At 35.8% G+C, this 19,029-nt stretch overlaps 1 protein-coding gene across 1 annotated transcript; it reads left to right on the forward strand.

Annotated features, from left to right (window-relative positions):
* The first annotated feature begins 6,581 nt into the window (after positions 1-6,581).
* LOC101423350 (olfactory receptor 14C36-like) lies at positions 6,582-17,956 on the forward strand. Its single transcript, XM_004482380.4, has 3 exons — positions 6,582-9,737; positions 14,674-14,772; positions 16,706-17,956. The coding sequence occupies exon 3, from the start codon at positions 16,751-16,753 to the stop codon at positions 17,681-17,683; it is 933 nt and encodes a 310-aa protein (XP_004482437.1). The 5' UTR covers positions 6,582-9,737; positions 14,674-14,772; positions 16,706-16,750; the 3' UTR covers positions 17,684-17,956.
* The last annotated feature ends 1,073 nt before the right edge of the window (positions 17,957-19,029 follow it).

The raw sequence follows: 19,029 nt of genomic DNA on the forward strand, positions 1-19,029 counted from the left end.
AAGTCTTGTTCGGGGCTCAGGTTTGCAATAGAAAGCTCCCGAGTCCAGCTGGCCATCAATAAACCATTTTTCCTTCTCAGAATCATTCCTGAGTCCTGGCCTCTCTATACACAAATAATTGAACCTCTCTCAAATTCTACAACAATTTGATAAGGTTGCCATACAAAAGCATAAAGGAAAGTATATAATAACTTCTTGAAAAATGAACCAATGGCCATTTTTCTCTGGAGCGGCAGATCTTTTTTGCAAACCTGTTGCTTAGAGTGATGTGGGAAGAGAGAGATTTGTTTCTTGGACTGGATGATTTCATAAAGGAGATTTCCACAGGGTGTTTGAAAAATGCAGCATGATTTTCTCTTCCTTATAATACAATAAACCCAAGGGGAGAAAGATAAATTAAGGGAAAGAATATTAATCAAGAGGTCTTCATAACCTGATCATTTTGAAAATATTTAGTCTCTTCAAATGTCAAATAAGATTAAAATTAAGAAATGGCTTCTTAGCACAAATCCAAATCAAGACACTACCAAGATATCTGGTGTTCAGTTTTAGCTCTAACACAAATAACATTCAATGGATTGGGTTTACAATGGTAATTTATTGCCTCATGATTTCAGAATCTAGTAGGTTTCTTTGTCAGTAGGGTCTGTATCTTTTGCTTGACCAGCAATTATGGGGGTCCTTTAGTTTCTCTTCACATGATAATATACACGGCAGCATCTTCACCTTTCTCTTTTTGGATTTCCATGATTTACAGATTTGGGCTGTTCTCCATGGCTTCTTCCTCTGTAGCCATCTCTGTAAGACCACTGATAATAGGATAAGGACCCATCTTGATGCAATCAGGTTATACATTGAATGAATTACATCATCAAAACTACTATTTATAATGAGTTCACACTTACAGGAATGGATTAAGATTAAGAACATGTTTTTCTGGGGTACATAACTCCAAATCACCATATCTTCTATAAGAGATCTCAGAAAAAGACAACTTTCAAACACCCTTGAAAAGGACAGGAACAGGTACTGTTAATTAACACATAACACAACAAGAATATTTTCCTTTGTAATTAAAAGATGTAAATCTTCCCTGAAATAATGGAAGGTTCCCTTGTTGAGGAATGTAAACTGAACATTAGTAAGAAAAATCCTGGACCAGTCATCCTACAAGAAGTAGAAGTCAGCTTCCTCACAAAAATTTCAGGTCAGATAGATAGTGGAGTAAAGTATAAATCATCCACCATGGAAGCACAGAACAAAATCCATAGGAATGGAGCAACAGATAATCATATTTAAAGCTGAAGTCTTCATTTTTATGTTCCTGACTTTTTTCTGTCCTCTCTGCTTATGTACGATTCTGAATCATTTACACTTATCATCCCTTAACTATGACAAACATAAGAACCCTTTCCTTCATATTTGTCTTTACAGCCTTATGTTTGACTTCAGAAGTGGGAAGAGTCTTGTCCAGCAAAATTCAGATGCATGAAGAAAATACACCCATAAACAGAAGCCATATGCTCAAAGGAGAAGCTTCTTTATTAATTTTTCTCCCTATATGTATTTCCCTGTTTCTAGTCTTGATACAGAATTAACAATGAATTGTAACACATGAATTTATTTTCCTGGTTAATCATAAGCATGTCTAACCTAGTGCAGCTCATGATTAAATGTCTCATTGAGAAAAAAGTCTCATTTTTTCAAGCAGTCTGTGTTCCAAACATCACCATCACTTTCATCCCCTTAAGGACTCAACAAATTTCTGTAGGTACTAAGTGACTTAAAAGGCTCTTCAGCCAGACATGATGGTGATGGTCATTTTCAACCATCTGTGTTCAAAGTTTTCCTTGAACTTCCATCAGGGTCTCACAGAGGCAACCTGGTTTGCCACATTCCCCCCCACCCCTTTTTTTTTTACATGTGTTAGAAACATAAGTATATCATCTTTTGATATAACACTATGAGGTATTAAAGGAATGAATGATGATGAAGGTTCCTTTCTACTTACCTGAAAGCAGTGATTCCATCCCTTTATGATTAAAGAGGCAACCAGTTGAGTATATGGAGTAAGTGATTTCTTTAGGGTATCACATAAATAAATCCATTTGAGAATACAAAGTGCAGGAGCCAATTGGTCTATCAATCCAGTTGGAGAATGTGGTGTGAAAACAAACAAAAAACAAAAAAACAAAAAGCAGGAAAAAAAGAATATCAGGTAGTTAGGGTTAAGATGATGTAAATACCTTCCTGAGATGGCTGGTAACACTAAGTCCAATTCAGCTTTGGCTGCCTCAGTTAGTCCACATTTAGAAGTCAGATCTATATCTCCCTTAAGGGTATTAAACAGATGTTGCAGTTGATATGTACGAATACCTGATGTGGGCTTTTTCTAGTTTATGACTCCTAAAATACTGTAAATCATTTAAAGTAAGTTCAGAAGGAACAGTTAACTTAAAGGCTGACAGCTGTACATTTTTGTTGGCTAAAATATAACTTAAATACTGCCAGGGTTTAATACCCTGAATTATTTTTGAGCAATAGTAACCCATCAATTTGGATGATGTGAAGGACTTCATATAAAAGAATTTGTAAGCTTTTTTCTGTATCAGCTGTAGGTAAAATATCATCCATATAATAATATAGAATAACTTTTGGATATTTCTCATGAATAGCCTGTAAAATTTGATGAAGTAGATATTGACAAAAGATAGGAATATTAACCAGATCTTGAGGCAGTATAGTCCATTGATATCTCTGCAAGGGAGAAGCATTGTTAATAGCTGGCAAGGAAAAAGGAAAATGAGGGTGATCTTGCACAGCTAGGGGAATAGTAGAGAAACAATCTTTCAAGTCAATAATAATTAGAGGCCTTGGGGGATCAAAGCAGGGTTAGGAGACCTGGTTGTAAGGCTCCCATGGGCTGAATAATTCTGTTAATTTCTCTATGAACATGAATAAGTCCCCATTTTCCAGACTTCTTTGGAGTAACAAAGATAGGAGTGTTCCAGGGCCTGTGGGACACCTCTAGTTGAGAAAGCACTAATTATTCTTTTACCAGTTGATGTGCATGATAAAGTTTCTCCTCTGATAAAGTACACTGATCAACCCATACAGTTCTGTTAGAGATACATGTAAGGGGCAGAGGAGAAAAATGATCAGTGACCATTATTAAAAATGTGGAATGGTGATTTTGGCATTCCATTGGAATAGTATTTTCCCCACAAATTATTAAGAATGAGGATACCATAAGGTTGAAAATGGCCTCGCTGTTCTTCTGGCCCAGTTATCTGTAACTGCATAGATCTGTGCTGTGTAGTTATTGAACCTCTGATTCCTTGCAAAGAAAAGGAGCAGAATTCTTTAGGCCAGGCAGATGGCCAAAAGGACTTTAACGTAACTTGATACATCATTTCACATGTCAACTAGCCCAGGAAACTGTATTCCATTTATGGATATTGTTACCTTAGGTTTATTCTGCTGTAGGGCCTGAGTCCAGAATTGTTGAAGAGTGGTACTACTGAAGTCCCGAGCTCAATCTTTAGATTTTGAATTGACAAGAGACATAGGGAGCAGCAAAAGTTCTGTGATGCATTGCCCTTTTGGAACAGTTTGAAACACATTGCAAATAAGCATAATTTTTATTTCTCCTGTATAATCGTTATCAATAACACCAGGGTGAACAGTGAGCCCGTTAATAGTAGCACTGGATCATCCTAAAAGAAAATCACAGGTATTTCTTGGTAGAGGGCCCCAGACAACTGTAGGAAACAATTCTATCTTATTTTGTTCTTTCAAAATTATTTCTTGTATGTAAGAAATGTCAAGTCTGGCACTACCTTGGGTCAGAGGTTGAAGACCAGGCATTTCCCAAAATGCCTGAGGTTTGCTCTGGTATATTTTGGGAGCACAGGGAACCCTGCTCCTCCAGGCATTTCCTGATAGGGGTCACTCTTGACTGTCAAGCTGAGATTCACATTGATTACCCAATGCTTTCCCTTTTTATATTTAGAACAGATTGAGTAGGTAAGCATTCAGAGGGAGAAGAATTTTTAACAATACAATTCCTCTGAACATGTCCTCTTTTTCCACATTTAAAACAAGTGACATTGGTATTAATAAGAGCAGCAAACCCTTTTCTTTATGGATCACGGAACCCACATTTTGACAAGCCTTCAGATAATCTCCTATGGCAACTGCGGTGGATTTGATAGTAACAGAATCTGTTGACAATCAGCATTAGCATTCTCATAAGCCAGCTGCAAAAGTAATGTCTCAGCATCCTGAGTATTTTCTATCTGTTGATAAATGGCCTCTTTAAACTAGGTGCTCAATATGTGATGATTTGGAGAATTTCTAGGGAGCTACATGTAAGTGGATGTGATACTGTTCCTTAGCATTTTGTGCAGGTTGCAGGTTGTGTGGTGGCTTGAAGGGTACTTATAAGGTTATTAAAAATAAAATATAATGTGAACTATGGACTATAGTAAATAATACAATGATAATATTCTTTCATCAATTTTGAGAAAAGTATCACACTAATGCAAAATGTTAATAATGAGGGCAGATAACATGGCAATTCTGTATTTGCTGTCTGACTTTTCTGTGAATCTACAACATTTCCAAGAAAAATAGTAAGTAAAAAATTACGGCATAATATCTATGCTTCCAATCATATCCGTAGTGGCAAAGTGGGTTGGATTATAATCTCTCTCAAATCTATTATATCATAGATAAATATTGTATATCAATATCTGTCTACCATGATGTATTGCCATGCAGCTCAACTTGTGTTTAATAATTTAAAGTGCATTTCTAAATTGCTATGAATTTTCATTCATAGCAAATTCCCCAAATGCAAAATTTGATATAAATATGGTATATCAATTTCTATCTCTTTTGAAATATTGCCTTGTGGCTTAATTTGTGTTTAATAATTTAAAATGTACTTCTAAATTGCTATGAATGAAAATTCATAGCAAATTCTCCAAATGCAAAATAGTATCATTTCTGGACTGTTTCATCATGCTTTAAGAGGCATATACTTTGTTGATATGAAGATTTAAATGCTTTTCATTAACCACTTGTCCTTTTATGATTGACATTAGATGACATAATGGTAAACAGTGAAAGGTATTTTAACCTTTAATGGTAAAAGTTGTTTTAGAGAGTTTTTGCACCAGAAGATAATTTATCCTACTAAAAAATTGTAGTGTACACATAGCACTTATCTGTCTGAGCTTCTGTGCATGTGTGTACATTTATGAGTCCATAAGATAAGGTGTATTTGTTGTTGAGGTGTCAAGGGCCTAAGGAGTAATTGCAAGAAAGCTTTATGATCAGAAACCTCAGGATAATATGTAGAAAATTAACAATTATTTTCATTTAATTTTTCAATTCCATCATATTTCATTATCTATTACATGAACAATTTGGGAAAAATAACAGAAGAATAATTGTTAATAACTGGGCAGATGAGCAAGGAGAGAAGGAGGCAATAGCAAAGAAAGGGATTGCTGTACTTGACCTTATTATTAATGAGAAACATACCAGCAGGAATGCCTCTGAACATCATAGATTGAGAAGAATAAGCGACTCAATGTACACTTTTAAGGACTATCTCACCACTTGAAGGACTTCAAAATTTTTTAATTCTGATGTTCCATTTCCCCATCTGAGAAAGTATCAAAACTTCACAAGGTGTTGTACTCCCTTACTGCTATAAGCAATAAACTCAGCACTTTGTTAATAGAAGGATGTGATGATGGTATTTGGAGAACCAGATTTCGACAAGGATTACAAACAATGAAACCTTCACAGGTGGAAAATGAGGGCACCCAAGGCACAGCTTCCTACCCAGGGAACTGCAGCACACTAATGTGATATTGAGGAATTATGGGTATGATAGCAATTAAGCTTCTAAACTATTTTCACTAGTGCTCCAATATTTAAAATATTTGAATTGATGAGTTCTTTTTCTGGTTCTACTCATAAACTTTGTGAATTTATTAGCTAATATTTTGGTGCAGTTTATTTTGCCAAGGCTCTTATAAAGAATGCCAAAGAATGCGTAGCTTCAACAACAATTTATTGTCTCAACGTTCGGAAGCTAAAAGTCCAACATTAAGGTGTCAATGTGGTCCTACTTTCTCTGAAGTCTGTAGTGTTTTTAATTGGCTTTCTGGCAATCCATAACTTAATCAATACTTCCCTTTTGGACTTCTGATTCTTTAAATCTCCTCTACTTATAAGGACTCCATTCATATTGGATTAAGGTCCGCACAGGTAAAAGTTGGCTTCACCTTAATTAAAAAACATCTTCAGAGATTCTGTTTACAAAAGAGTTAACATCCACAGGACTGGGGGTTAGTACTTAAACTTGCTACTGTGGGGACATGATTCAATGCCTAAGGTTTTAGGAATTTTTCCTGCCACCAGAAGGGTACTGAAGAAAGGACACTGTATAACTTTCAAGAATTTCCTGTAAGAGCGACCCGCTGCCTTTCTCCTGCCAGGATTGGCTGGACTGGAGCCGCCTGGACCGCATTTCACCCGGGAGGGAGGGCTTTCCTGCATTACGTAAACAATATTGCCCGACTCAGGCCAGAGCACTGGCGTGCCTGAGCTTGCACTCTTGGAGCTGGAGGGACGTCAGGGCGCTCCTCTTCCGAACTCGCCCTGCAGACTACAAATCCCAGCATGCACCGCCGCCTCCCGGTATGCGTTTCTCCTCCCGGCGCTCGGCCTGTTCCGTCTGGCGCGCTGCGGGTGGAGACGAATAACTGCTATTCGTGCCTCATCGTTGGTGGCGGGAGAAGCCAATGAGGAATGGTTCTTGGGAGGACACCCTGCAAACCGGCACGGGTCGATCTAATATTCGCCGCTGATGTGGTTATGTCTTGCGGTCCTGGAAAAGGAGAGGGAGGTGCGCGTGGTGGCAGGGCAGGAGAGGGGCCCGAGGTGGCGGCGTCCCCGGGGATAAGTCCTCCCAGGCGTGGGAGTCTGTCTCGTCGCCATTCTGGATCGCACGCGTTGGATCCCAAGTGAGGGCCGGGGATGAGGCTGGAGCATCTTGCTTGTGCCCAGATACCCGGACATTTGATCCTGGTGGGCTGAACTGTAATCTCCTGGACACTCATAATAGCTTGTGGCCTCTCTGTGTTGTGTCGCCGTGAGGACAGAGGGTGCCCACCTTGCCTGACATATTTTGGGATGCTGGGGCTTTCTTCATGGCCATCAACAGCCCCTTAGGCCTGTGACCAGGACTCTCTAGGAGACTATTTCTGGCTCCTTCGTAGGCTGGAGGCTTCACCTTTGCTGAAAGTATCAGGAAGGGCTTGGGCTCTGCTTCCCCTGAGGGTTTTGGAGGAGAAAGTCCTATCTCGTCTCTGCCTGTGGGGTTGGGTAATTAGCTTGTCCTAGGTGACACATGGGTAGTTTGGATCCTGACTCAGCACTCACCTAGGCTTGCAGGCTTAGTACGGCAAGTAGGTTCCTGTGGATACATGAGGGCTAGGTCCCTCAGGACCAGGAAGGGGTCAAGAGACAGCTGGTGCTGCCTGGGCAGCAGCCCAGGCCTTGCAGTTGCATAAAGTCTCCAGCACTACCAGTGCATTAGGCAGAGGTGGTGGTACTGCAGCTTTCCTGTCTGCTCAGCAGAGCTCCTCATGCCCTCACTCGTGCTCTTATGTTTGTGGTCCTATCTGCCAGCTCTGGAGGCAGAGATACTCCAACAACCAATTAGGGGTGCATCCCACTCTTTTTCCTGGGTTGACCCCCCCCCCTGCCCCCAGCCCTTCATAGAGTATGCTTCAGGCTTCTGAAGTTTCAGGAGGGGTTAGAATTAGCCTGGGATGGTGCGACAGGAAGGAATTCTGGAGGCAACTAGTTCACAATCCCAGTCTTCACAAGACTGGGGAGTGAAGTGTTTATTTAAAGTTTTTAATCCTCAGGGTCTTCATTGTAAGGAAACAAAACCATCCTTAAGACATAGTGTTTATGGGAAGATGAAGGCCTTTGGCCTGGACAAGGTTCCCTTTCATGTTTGCAGTCCCAGCTCAAAGACTTTCTAAAACACAACTCTAACTTCTTCCCTTCCAGCCCTATGGGTATCATAGTATTTGAGCCCTACTGTCCTCACCCTCCCCTCCCCATCCTCTCTCGTCCAAGATTGCCACTGCTGAGACTCATGTCTTCCTGCCCCAGAAAACTGCCTTTGTGGTTTTTTTAAGGAAGTGTTCTGGGACTTCTCTTGCCAGGTGGGACCTCGTTGTTTTAACCCCACATACTTTCTTGTGCACCTCCTCCATTTGTTTAGTTCCTGGACACTACCTGGGCACTTAGAACCCAGACACTGTTCTCGTGGAAATACGTCAAACTAGTATTCTGCCTATAAATCTACACAGTTAAGTGAGAATAAGGAGGGGGAAGCAAGCTGCAAACCCAGACTGAAGGGGTACAGTGTTAATAGCCAGTGAGAAGAGGAGATATACTCTATTAAGGGCATAGTTCTTGTTTAGCAGACCTGCCACATTTCTCTGGTGCCCCACCAAACAGCCCCTCTTTCCTTAACAAGAATCCTTGTTTCAGTTTTGTTTCATCTAGAGAATCTAGACCTTCCATCTGTGTCCAAAGTCTGAAGTTTTAGAAAGGGTCATGTGCCTGAGCTCTGGTCAAAGAGACATAAGAAGCAGGCTGCTGTACATGTTCATGGTGAATGTTCTTTTCCAGCCTTTTGAAGCCAGGTTGTGGGCATGTGATACCACAAACTGCTGCCATCATCTGTGACAACAAAGTGAGCCATCAAAGGAGAAAGGCCTATTATATGGAGAATGGCAGAACAGAAAAACAAATGTCCTGGGTCTTTGGCGATGTCATTGAGCTTCTGAATTGATCAGTCCTGAAATCACCTACATCAGGACTTCTGGTCACATGAGGTTATAGATGTTAATATTTGGGTAATTTTTAGTTGACTCTTTTGTTGCAGAATCACAGGCATTTCACAGAGAACCTGTGTTATTATAACACATTACCCCATACTTAATGACTAAAACATTAGCTAAATAAATAAATAAATAATTTTTGTTCAATCCCTGTGTTAGCCCATAATTAATTAATCTTATTTGATTATCAGCAAATTTCTTTGTACACATAAAATAAATTTTCCTTAGATTTTACATTTATCCTAACTATCTCTAAAATGAAGGAATGTATGACTTTTAATTTAAACATTATTTTGCATTTTCATCAATATACTATTATCTGATTGTTAAAATATCTGTTCTTCCTTTATATCTTAATTTTTATAAATTTTTATATGTTAGCATTTACCCAATATCTGTCTTTCACAAATTCTATGATTATTTTACATATTAATTGAAATATTTCGTAATAAGAATAGTGATTTTAGCATAAGTAACTAGTTAGAAAGGACTAGTAATCTTGATGTCAGAAAATCACTTTTTAAAAATATTTAGATGAGATTGAAGGAACATTTAAATCAAATTATATGAACTTATTGAATTAAAATGAACAAATAATACTAGTCTGTAATTTCACGATAAGAATGGTATTTGTCTTATTACAGATGCTACTTTTTTTCAAATTGATACATTGATTTTAAAACTTTGATAATGTAGGTTTACTTTATTTATTTCTCCCCACTCCCTTGTTATTTGCTCTTGCTGTGTCTGTTCATCTCCCTTGTTTTCTTTAGGAGACACCAGGAGCTGAACAAGGTATGTTCTACAAAGTTTTTATAAAGACATACAAACTTAGAAATATTTTCCTAAGGTGTTTAGATTTAAATTTCTTTTTCTCTGGTTTTCTATTTCCTCCCATAAGGGACAAATTTTAAATACATAAAGGGAGTCATTGTATTACAAAATCAAACAGTACAACATAATAAAGAAAAAGCCATATCCATACCTGTAGTTAAAATTTTGAGAGCCAAAATTAAAGAGAAAATCTTAAAAGGAATAAGAGGAAACTTACATTATTTCATAGGCACAATGATAAAAATGGCATTTGACTTTCTACCTGAATCTGTTGAAGAAAATGGAAAAAAAAGCTAAAGCAAACTTTCAAAAGGGTAATATTTTCTGATAAATCATTAAGCTATTTCATTACCTGTTAATCAAAATTCAAGAGGAACTAAATAAATGATTGACGAAAGAGGTTCATAAATATTTGGAAGCTAAATGCCACACTCTTATATTCTCAGGACAAAACTCTATAATTTCATCCCTATTTATTTCATGAGGGTCCAAAATGGATAAATGAATAGTTTATATTGTTACTTTATAACACTCTGTTAACTGAAAATTTATTGATACCATGCTATGATAAACTTGGTTAAAATTGCTACTGCAATATTTATAGTGTATTTCTCTATGTATAAATATATAAAAAGATATAGAGAGTAACTTAATGGCAGATGAATATATGTGTATATACATATTAGCTGTAAGCAAATTAAAAGTTTCTTTCTGAAGATTGAGATTTTAAAATAACTGTTTAAATTCTTCCTCACTGAAGTCCTTATTGGACAACTGCTTCCATATTAAAGAAATAAAAAAGACTTACAATTTGAACACTGAATCAAGAAAAAGCATTATTTCACAATTACCAAATTTAGTATTCTGACTTGAATTTCAATGTAGCAGTGTAGCAGAGTTTAAACATCATCGACATTAGGAGAAGAAAAGCACTGCTTCCTGACTATGCAATTTAACTGCTATACAGCTATGGAGAGTCTTTTAAATACCTTTAAACTTCAAATTCCTTTTCTAAAAGAATGTGTAATAATGTCTGTCTCATGAATTTATTTATTTTCAAATAAATGGAACTCTCAAAACAATAGCTACGCTGAAGGAAAGTGAATGAGAAGGAATTGCAAATACAAAATAAGGTGAGGTTTGTGATTCCTCCACTAAGGTACTATTTTTAAAAAGGAGATAAAGAAGTAAAGGAAAGACACAGCACTCTGCATTTGTACATGTAATTTTATATTAAATAGAGTATGATGATATAAAATGTTCTGCATGAATAAATGGAACTTGTAAACCTCAGACCGTGTCTTAACCTGTGAGCAAGCATCTGCAAGAGATTACATTATAGTAAAATTCTCCTGGGGTAGCTACATTACTGCATGTGTTCTCCTATCCATCAAAGCATAACACAAATGAATTTTTGCTTTTTCTACAAAGTCTTGATGGATGTTATTTTTCAACATGGAGGATATATTTTACTTATTTAATTAATTTATTAATTCATACTTCCACCTAGTCTGTATTTAAAATAAGCTTAATCTTTTAAAATATTTTGGGATGAATTATATGCAGACATTTTTTGTGAAAGCAATGGAAATCAGTCATAAACAGTTGTTTAGATGTTTTTTTATATTATATAAGAAAGCCCAAAATTCCACCTGAAACATAAGAACTTATATAGACAGTTTGGCAAGGATTCACTTATTCACTCTGTACCACCTGAATATATGGCCCAGTGCTGGAAAAAGGAAAATAGAAGGTATGTATGTATTGAAAGTATTAAATGCCTGGTGATAATATATGCAATACATTGTTCTCACTCATTTAGATAAAACATGAGCCACCACAATTAAATGTGTTTAAGTATAAATTTGTCATTCTACAACCTGAAGCTTTGGGTGGCTTGCAGAGCCATTTGTGCCCTTTCATGTTTTGCTGGCACCTAGAAAATTCAGTGCTTTTATTAGTTACTCTGTGTACAATGAAGAGATAAAAATTGTACTAGAACTTCTGGGATAGAGTATTTTAATGCAATGGATAACCAAGTAGAGGTCTGTGTTATTTTGTCTGTACCTTCCCAGTGCAAATTTTGTATTCTCCTGGTCTAATGCACCATGAGAAGTAGTTAAATAGGAAGACATAACAATGCTAAACTTATATATACCCTGTAGTATAGCTTTGAAATATATAATGCATAAAATGTCATAAGAAAAAGAATTTTAAAAATTATAGCTGGATATGTAAATAAAATTTAGCCAGTAACATAAATGTGAGACCACCATCAGTAAAGATTTAAATAACTCCCAATGATACAGAATGCATATTCTTTTCAAGTGTACATTTATCATTTTGCAATCACAAAGTGTCCTGTGAAGCAGAGTAGAATCAACATGGAAATCAAAGACTGTTAAGAAGCACTAAGAAGGATGCTAAGGCTTCTATTCTTTTTTAACAGAATCTGATACACTCATGTCATTACTGTGAATACTGAACAATATATAACAGCACTTCTGAATATGCATTTTGTGCCAAGTATTAGTCTAAATATTTTACTTGTTCCTTTTGTCAAATGACACATGATGGTGGACACTGGTTAACGTGCAGAAAGATGAATAAATTGAGGCATCAGAGAGAAAGCTGTATGATGATTTTGGAGCTCACAGGCCACTGTGCCGGGCTCATCCAGGTACATTGGACACTTTCAGAAAGACTATTTTGTCACTGAATCCATTAGCAACACTGTGAGTTTGGCCTGATAAGTGTAAATCACACTTTCTCTGAGAGCAAATCCTAAAGATGTTCAGGAAAAAGTGGTGTCCCTGGTCCTTGCTGAATTTGCTTTGGACATCTACTCTGCCCATTGATCTCTAGGATCCACAGATATTTCATCTTAGAGGCCTCAGAATATTAGGGAACTGTGATTCATTTCCTATTTAAATTATTGTCTCTTTAATTTTCACCAAATTTTTTCTTTGGTTCAATTGTACTAATAGCTTTTGAAATACAAATGTTGTGTTCATGGACAGATTGTTCTTTGGCCCTGTTTCTTTATCATCTAGGACCAATTGCCTCATTGATTACCTCTGGGCACTAGAGGTAATGACTAGTATTATCGATGCCAAAGTCTGTTTTCCCAGGAGTTTTCTCTGATAACTTTGGAGCCTTTCACTTTTGGAAATAAAACTGTATATGAATGCTCTTGCTATAAACAGAAAGCTTCCAGTCAAGATCTAAGTCACGTCAACTAAATATGCCTACTCATCCTAACCTGGACCCAACACATAATTGGAATCTCACAAGGAATCGATCATGTGTATATGGCTTAAGGAAAGACATTATTAAATTGTGAGTCTATTTTGTTAATAATTCTCTCCCCTCTCCTCTTTCCCTTCCCTCCATGAATTACCGACATTTGTCTCATAAACTACTCAATTGATTTTTGAGCAATGTTGGCAAGGGTATTAGATTACAAAATTTGCACTGGGAAGGTACAGACAAAATAACACAGACCTCTACTTTGTTATCCACTGCATTAAAATACTCTATCCCAGAAGTTCTAGTACAATTTTTATCTCTTCATTGTACACAGAGTAACTAATAAAAGTACTGAATTTTCTAGGTGCCAGCAAAACATGAAAGGGCACAAATGGCTCTGCAAGCCACCCAAAGCTTCAGGTTGTAGAATGACAAATTTATACTTAAACACATTTAATTGTGGTGGCTCATGTTTTATCTAAATGAGTGAGAACAATGTATTGCATATATTATCACCAGGCATTTAATACTTTCAATACATACATACCTTCTATTTTCCTTTTTCCAGCACTGGGCCATATATTCAGGTGGTACAGAGTGAATAAGTGAATCCTTGCCAAACTGTCTATATAAGTTCTTATGTTTCAGGTGGAATTTTGGGCTTTCTTATATAATATAAAAAAAACATCTAAACAACTGTTTATGACTGATTTCCATTGCTTTCACAAAAAATGTCTGCATATAATTCATCCCAAAATATTTTAAAAGATTAAGCTTATTTTAAATACAGACTAGGTGGAAGTATGAATTAATAAATTAATTAAATAAGTAAAATATATCCTCCATATTGAAAAATAACATCCATCAAGACTTTGTAGAAAAAGCAAAAATTCATTTGTGTTATGCTTTGATGGACAGGAAAACACATGCAGTAATGTAGCTACCCCAGGAGAATTTTACTATAATGTAATCTCTTGCAGATGCTTGCTCACAGGTTAAGACACGGTCTGAGGTTTACAAGTTCCATTTATTCATGCAGAACATTTTATATCATCATACTCTATTTAATATAAAATTACATGTACAAATGCAGAGTGCTGTGTCTTTCCTTTACTTCTTTATCTCCTTTTTAAAAATAGTACCTTAGTGGAGGAATCACAAACCTCACCTTATTTTGTATTTGCAATTCCTTCTCATTCACTTTCCTTCAGCGTAGCTATTGTTTTGAGAGTCCCATTTATTTGAAAATAAATAAATTCATGAGACAGACATTATTACACATTCTTTTAGAAAAGGAATTTGAAGTTTAAAGGTATTTAAAAGACTCTCCATAGCTGTATAGCAGTTAAATTGCATAGTCAGGAAGCAGTACTTTTCTTCTCCTAATGTTGATGATGTTTAAACTCTGCTACACTGCTACATTGAAATTCAAGTCAGAATACTAAATTTGGTAATTGTGAAATAATGCTTTTTCTTGATTCAGTGTTCAAATTGTAAGTCTTTTTTATTTATTTAATATGGAAGCAGTTGTCCTATAAGGACTTCAGTGAGGAAGAATTTAAGCAGTTATTTTAAAATCTCAATCTTCAGAAAGAAACTTTTAATTTGCATTCTGGTATTTAACAAAGGTTTTGTATGTTATACATAGTTATACTGGTCACAAGGAAAAGGGAACAAGGAAACAATAATGGGAATTGTGATGCCTCAATGAATGTCCCATCATCAATGAGAGGTTAAGAGTTCAAGGGTAAGCAGAATTGAAAATGTGCATTTTGTGGTTTCAAAGCAGAAAGTAGAATACACAGATCAAGCATGTCCACAGAATGTCTTCTTCACTTTAGCATTCAGTAAGGCATCTATAAACATGAAAGAGAACTTTTAAAATACAATATTCTTTAAGGACCCATACACCTAGCAATATTTTACCATCATAGATTACTCCAGTTCTGAAATATATTTATATTTTATGGGAAAAATCCACAGTATTTTCCACAAACCTTAAGACACAACTGACTTCATTACTAATCTTGATATTATTTCCGTTAAATAAACACTAATTATCACAGGTAATAACTACTTATCATGGTTGCAAGTAATTTTTTAAAAGAAGGAACTAAGCATTTATTTATACACAAGAATTACATGGGGAATCATGAAAACCTTATGGCATTTAATGGGAAGCATTGGAGTTGGTGGAGACAGTTGGGTCTAAAGGAGAAATACTTTAAATTAGCTTGTGAGTTAGCCTTAGATATCAATGATTCTACTCACATTCAGATAGCAGATAAGAGGAAAAAATGAGTGATCATACATGAGAATTATTTTATATTGAAAGTTTTAATTTATTAGTACAAAATCTGCTAGGATATTATAAATTGATAAACTAGTATGCTGACATTGGGAAGAGACTGGGGAAAATAGATATTATTAGTCAATAGGTAAGAAAAACATTTTAACCCTGTATAGTTGTAATTTAAGTGAATGCAAAAATTGGGGTCTCATGAATCCTGCAGTGGTCAGAAGGTTGGTTGGAATATCACCATAATGGTGAATGTTCTGCCTGAAGGAGGAGTTTGATATGGTGTCAAGGCAGTCAGTGAAGCCCAGTATGGTTAGGAATTCCAGTAGAGGAAATACACAATGTGGCAATACTCCATGTGAGCAGATAATTCTATCATTAAGAGCATGCTCTCCAACTTACATTCCATGGTTTATGAAATACCTTTGACTTTTCAGTGATTTTCTTTTTGAGGTACATGGGCTGGGGATTGAAACCAGGACCTTGTATGTGGGAAGCTGGTGCTCAACCACTGAACCACATCTACTTCCCTGAGTTTACTTTTTCATTTGCTTGGTTTTTTGTTTTTATAGGACTGCACACTGAAATAAATGCAGGACCTCCCATGTGGTAAGCAGGCACTCAATTGCTTGAGCCACATCCACTCCTCATCTGTTCTTTTATTTTTAAAATACTATATTTTGCTTCCCAATTTACAATTTCAATGAGAACTGTGGTACATATGTGTAAATAATGTAAAATACATCAGGCACTCTGAATAAATAAAAGTTAGTGTTAATATAATTAAGTGGTTGATTATTTTATCCAGTCCATGAAATGAACAAAACAAAGTCAGAAAATTTCTAACCAACTATTAAAAACTTACAGAGAGATGTAAAAGAATCAAATGTCACAATAATAACAAAAGTAATAGTGGTGGAAGTAGAGATAAAAAATCAGCAGGGAATGGATAACAATTTCTAAAATTTAGAGTTACCAAAAATCCACCTGTTACCACTACTCACATTATATTTGGCCATCAAATAATCTTAAGTATTAACATTTAAAGAATATTGCTAATGTGTCAAGGATACAGAGAAATTTCTTACATTAAATCAATTTATGTTCTAGAAGGAACTTTGTACTTCAATATATCCATTTAATATAGTAAGTAATAAGTTTATATAGTAAATAAATATCTGCAAACATAGATACCAGCTCTTAAAGATTATATTTTCATGCTATCCCTATCCTGGAAATTATTTACATAAACTGGAGACCAAAATAGTATGATGAAACATCATGTTGTATCCTGTTAGCCAATACAAACTAGAGAGAATATAATTGGATAAATGTGAGTCAATAAATATAACTTGGGTAATTTCTTTCATGTGGTTTCTAGGGTTTACTTGCCTACCTCTTCAAGACCAAGGCAAATTTCACGAAGATGCCTAACTCAACTACAGTGATTGAATTCCTGCTTACAAGATTTTCTGATGTGTGGGAGCTCAGACTCTTACACAGCATGATATTCCTACTGATGTACTTAGCCTCCATCATGGGAAACTCTCTAATTGTCACAGTAACTACTCTAGACCAGAGCCTTCATACCCCCATGTATTTCTTTCTTAGGAATCTCTCTGTTTTGGACATGTGCTATATTTCTGTCACAATACCCAAGGCATGTTTCATCTTCCTGCTTGACAACCGAGTGATCTCCATGGTAGGATGTGCAGATCAGGTCTTTCTCATGATTTTCTTTGCTACTGCAGAGATGCTGCTCCTCACTATTATGGCTCATGACCGCTATGTGGCCATCTGCCACCCCCTTCACTATCCTATGATCATGAACCCTCGGTTCTGTGTCCAAATGACTCTGGCCTCAGTACTCAGTAGTGTAGTCTACTCTGGATTCCATACAGGAAACACATTCCGGCTGCACTTCTGTCATTCAAACGTGGTTCATCAGTTCTTCTGTGACATTCCCACACTGATGAATCTCTCCTGCTCTGACACCTTAAGCAATGAAATTATAATTTTTATCTCTGGCGTGATAGTTCTTATTGGCTCATTTAACTTTATCACCAGGTCTTATATTCACATATTTTCTACTGTGCTCAAGCTTCCAACCAGGAAAGAACGTGGAAAGGCCTTTTCCACCTGTGTCCCTCACATCCTCGTCATGACCATCTTTGTCATCTCAGTTGCTGCTGTGTATATGAAGCCAACCTCCCATTCACCCAAGATTCTGGACATGATCACTTCCTTCTTCTATACCATAGTCCCTCCTTTCATGAATCCTATTATCTACAGCCTTAGAAACAAGCAGATTAAAGAAGCTGTAAGGAGAATTACTAGGAGAAAGCTTTATTCAGGATAATGATAAAGATTTCAAGGCATCCCATTTCATGATGTCATTAAAATATGATTCTGTATTAATTTCATATTTTCTCCTTTTGGTGACCTGACTTGATTTCAAAGTCACATTCCATTGATTGTGTATCAGCTGAGAAACACATACATTTTATTTTGAGGTTTCCACTCCCCAAAATTCACATTACCTTGATGGTTGAAATATCACTGGTATACACTTGCATTTTTTGTTAAATCGTTTTCTTTTGAATTATTTCCAATAAAAAAATTAAGCATAAAATTGTTATACTCTATGTCATGTTCACTTGATCTTTTTGCACTTAGAATCATTTATTGTCATATTTTAAAGTTATCTTTAAAAACGAATATAAGAACATCTAAAACTGGTCGTAAATAAAGTCTAAAATATTAATTATTCTATAAATGAAGAAGAATGATCTGAGGAAGCTCTAGGTTGGTAGGAAAGATCAATGATACCTTTGTTTTTCATAATGTGGAAGGATGAATTTAAAGAATTACTCTTCCTCAAAGCAAATATAAATATTTATCAAATGTAAACCACTGCTTTGTTGGAAATGTTTAGGATTGATATTACCTGTTGGAAGTCACTAAGCTCTCCATGCCATGAAAATAAAAATAGCTTTTTAAAAAAAATCCATCTATATTGCATCTGACACATCATTTCAATATATTTAAAATTACAAAACATGTTTTTAAGCAGAGTTTCATATAGATGACTTACATATTAGGGCTCATATCCCAATAACAATTCTTGAGGTTGACAAATTGCTTTCTAGAGTATGACAAAATAGTTTATCATACTGAAGTTTCCCAATCATAAGAAATCTTCCTGATAAATTAAAATATTACAGTTTTTTTCTAGATTTATTAATTGGAGAAATGATTATCATTTATGCAAAGAATGCTGTTGTTAATTCAAAGAATGTTATTATTAAAGGACATTGGTGATAGTTAAATGGCCATATAGAATTCTGTTTAAGCCATTATTCTGTTTGCAAATTTTTTTATCTATTACATGTCATTTTCAGTAAAATAATATTACTTTGCCTCATGATTAACCAGGCATTGATACATGTTTATGTTTGCAATTGTAGAAATGCATTATGTAGTTAGCAATGTGTAAATGATATTATTTAATATAACGATGACACAATATACTTAAGTACTTTCCATTTGATTCTTCATATAATAATTGATACCTTATTGAGCATAATACAGTTTGGAGACCAATTTTCCAGTACAAATAGCCATCTTAAACTTTATAAAGTTCATTTTGAAATGTTTATTCCAATAAAAGGCCATAGTGATTCATGATTTGATACCATATGATCA

This window comes from Dasypus novemcinctus, chromosome 16, assembly GCF_030445035.2.
Source record: "Dasypus novemcinctus isolate mDasNov1 chromosome 16, mDasNov1.1.hap2, whole genome shotgun sequence".
Taxonomy (NCBI): Eukaryota; Metazoa; Chordata; class Mammalia; order Cingulata; family Dasypodidae; genus Dasypus; species Dasypus novemcinctus.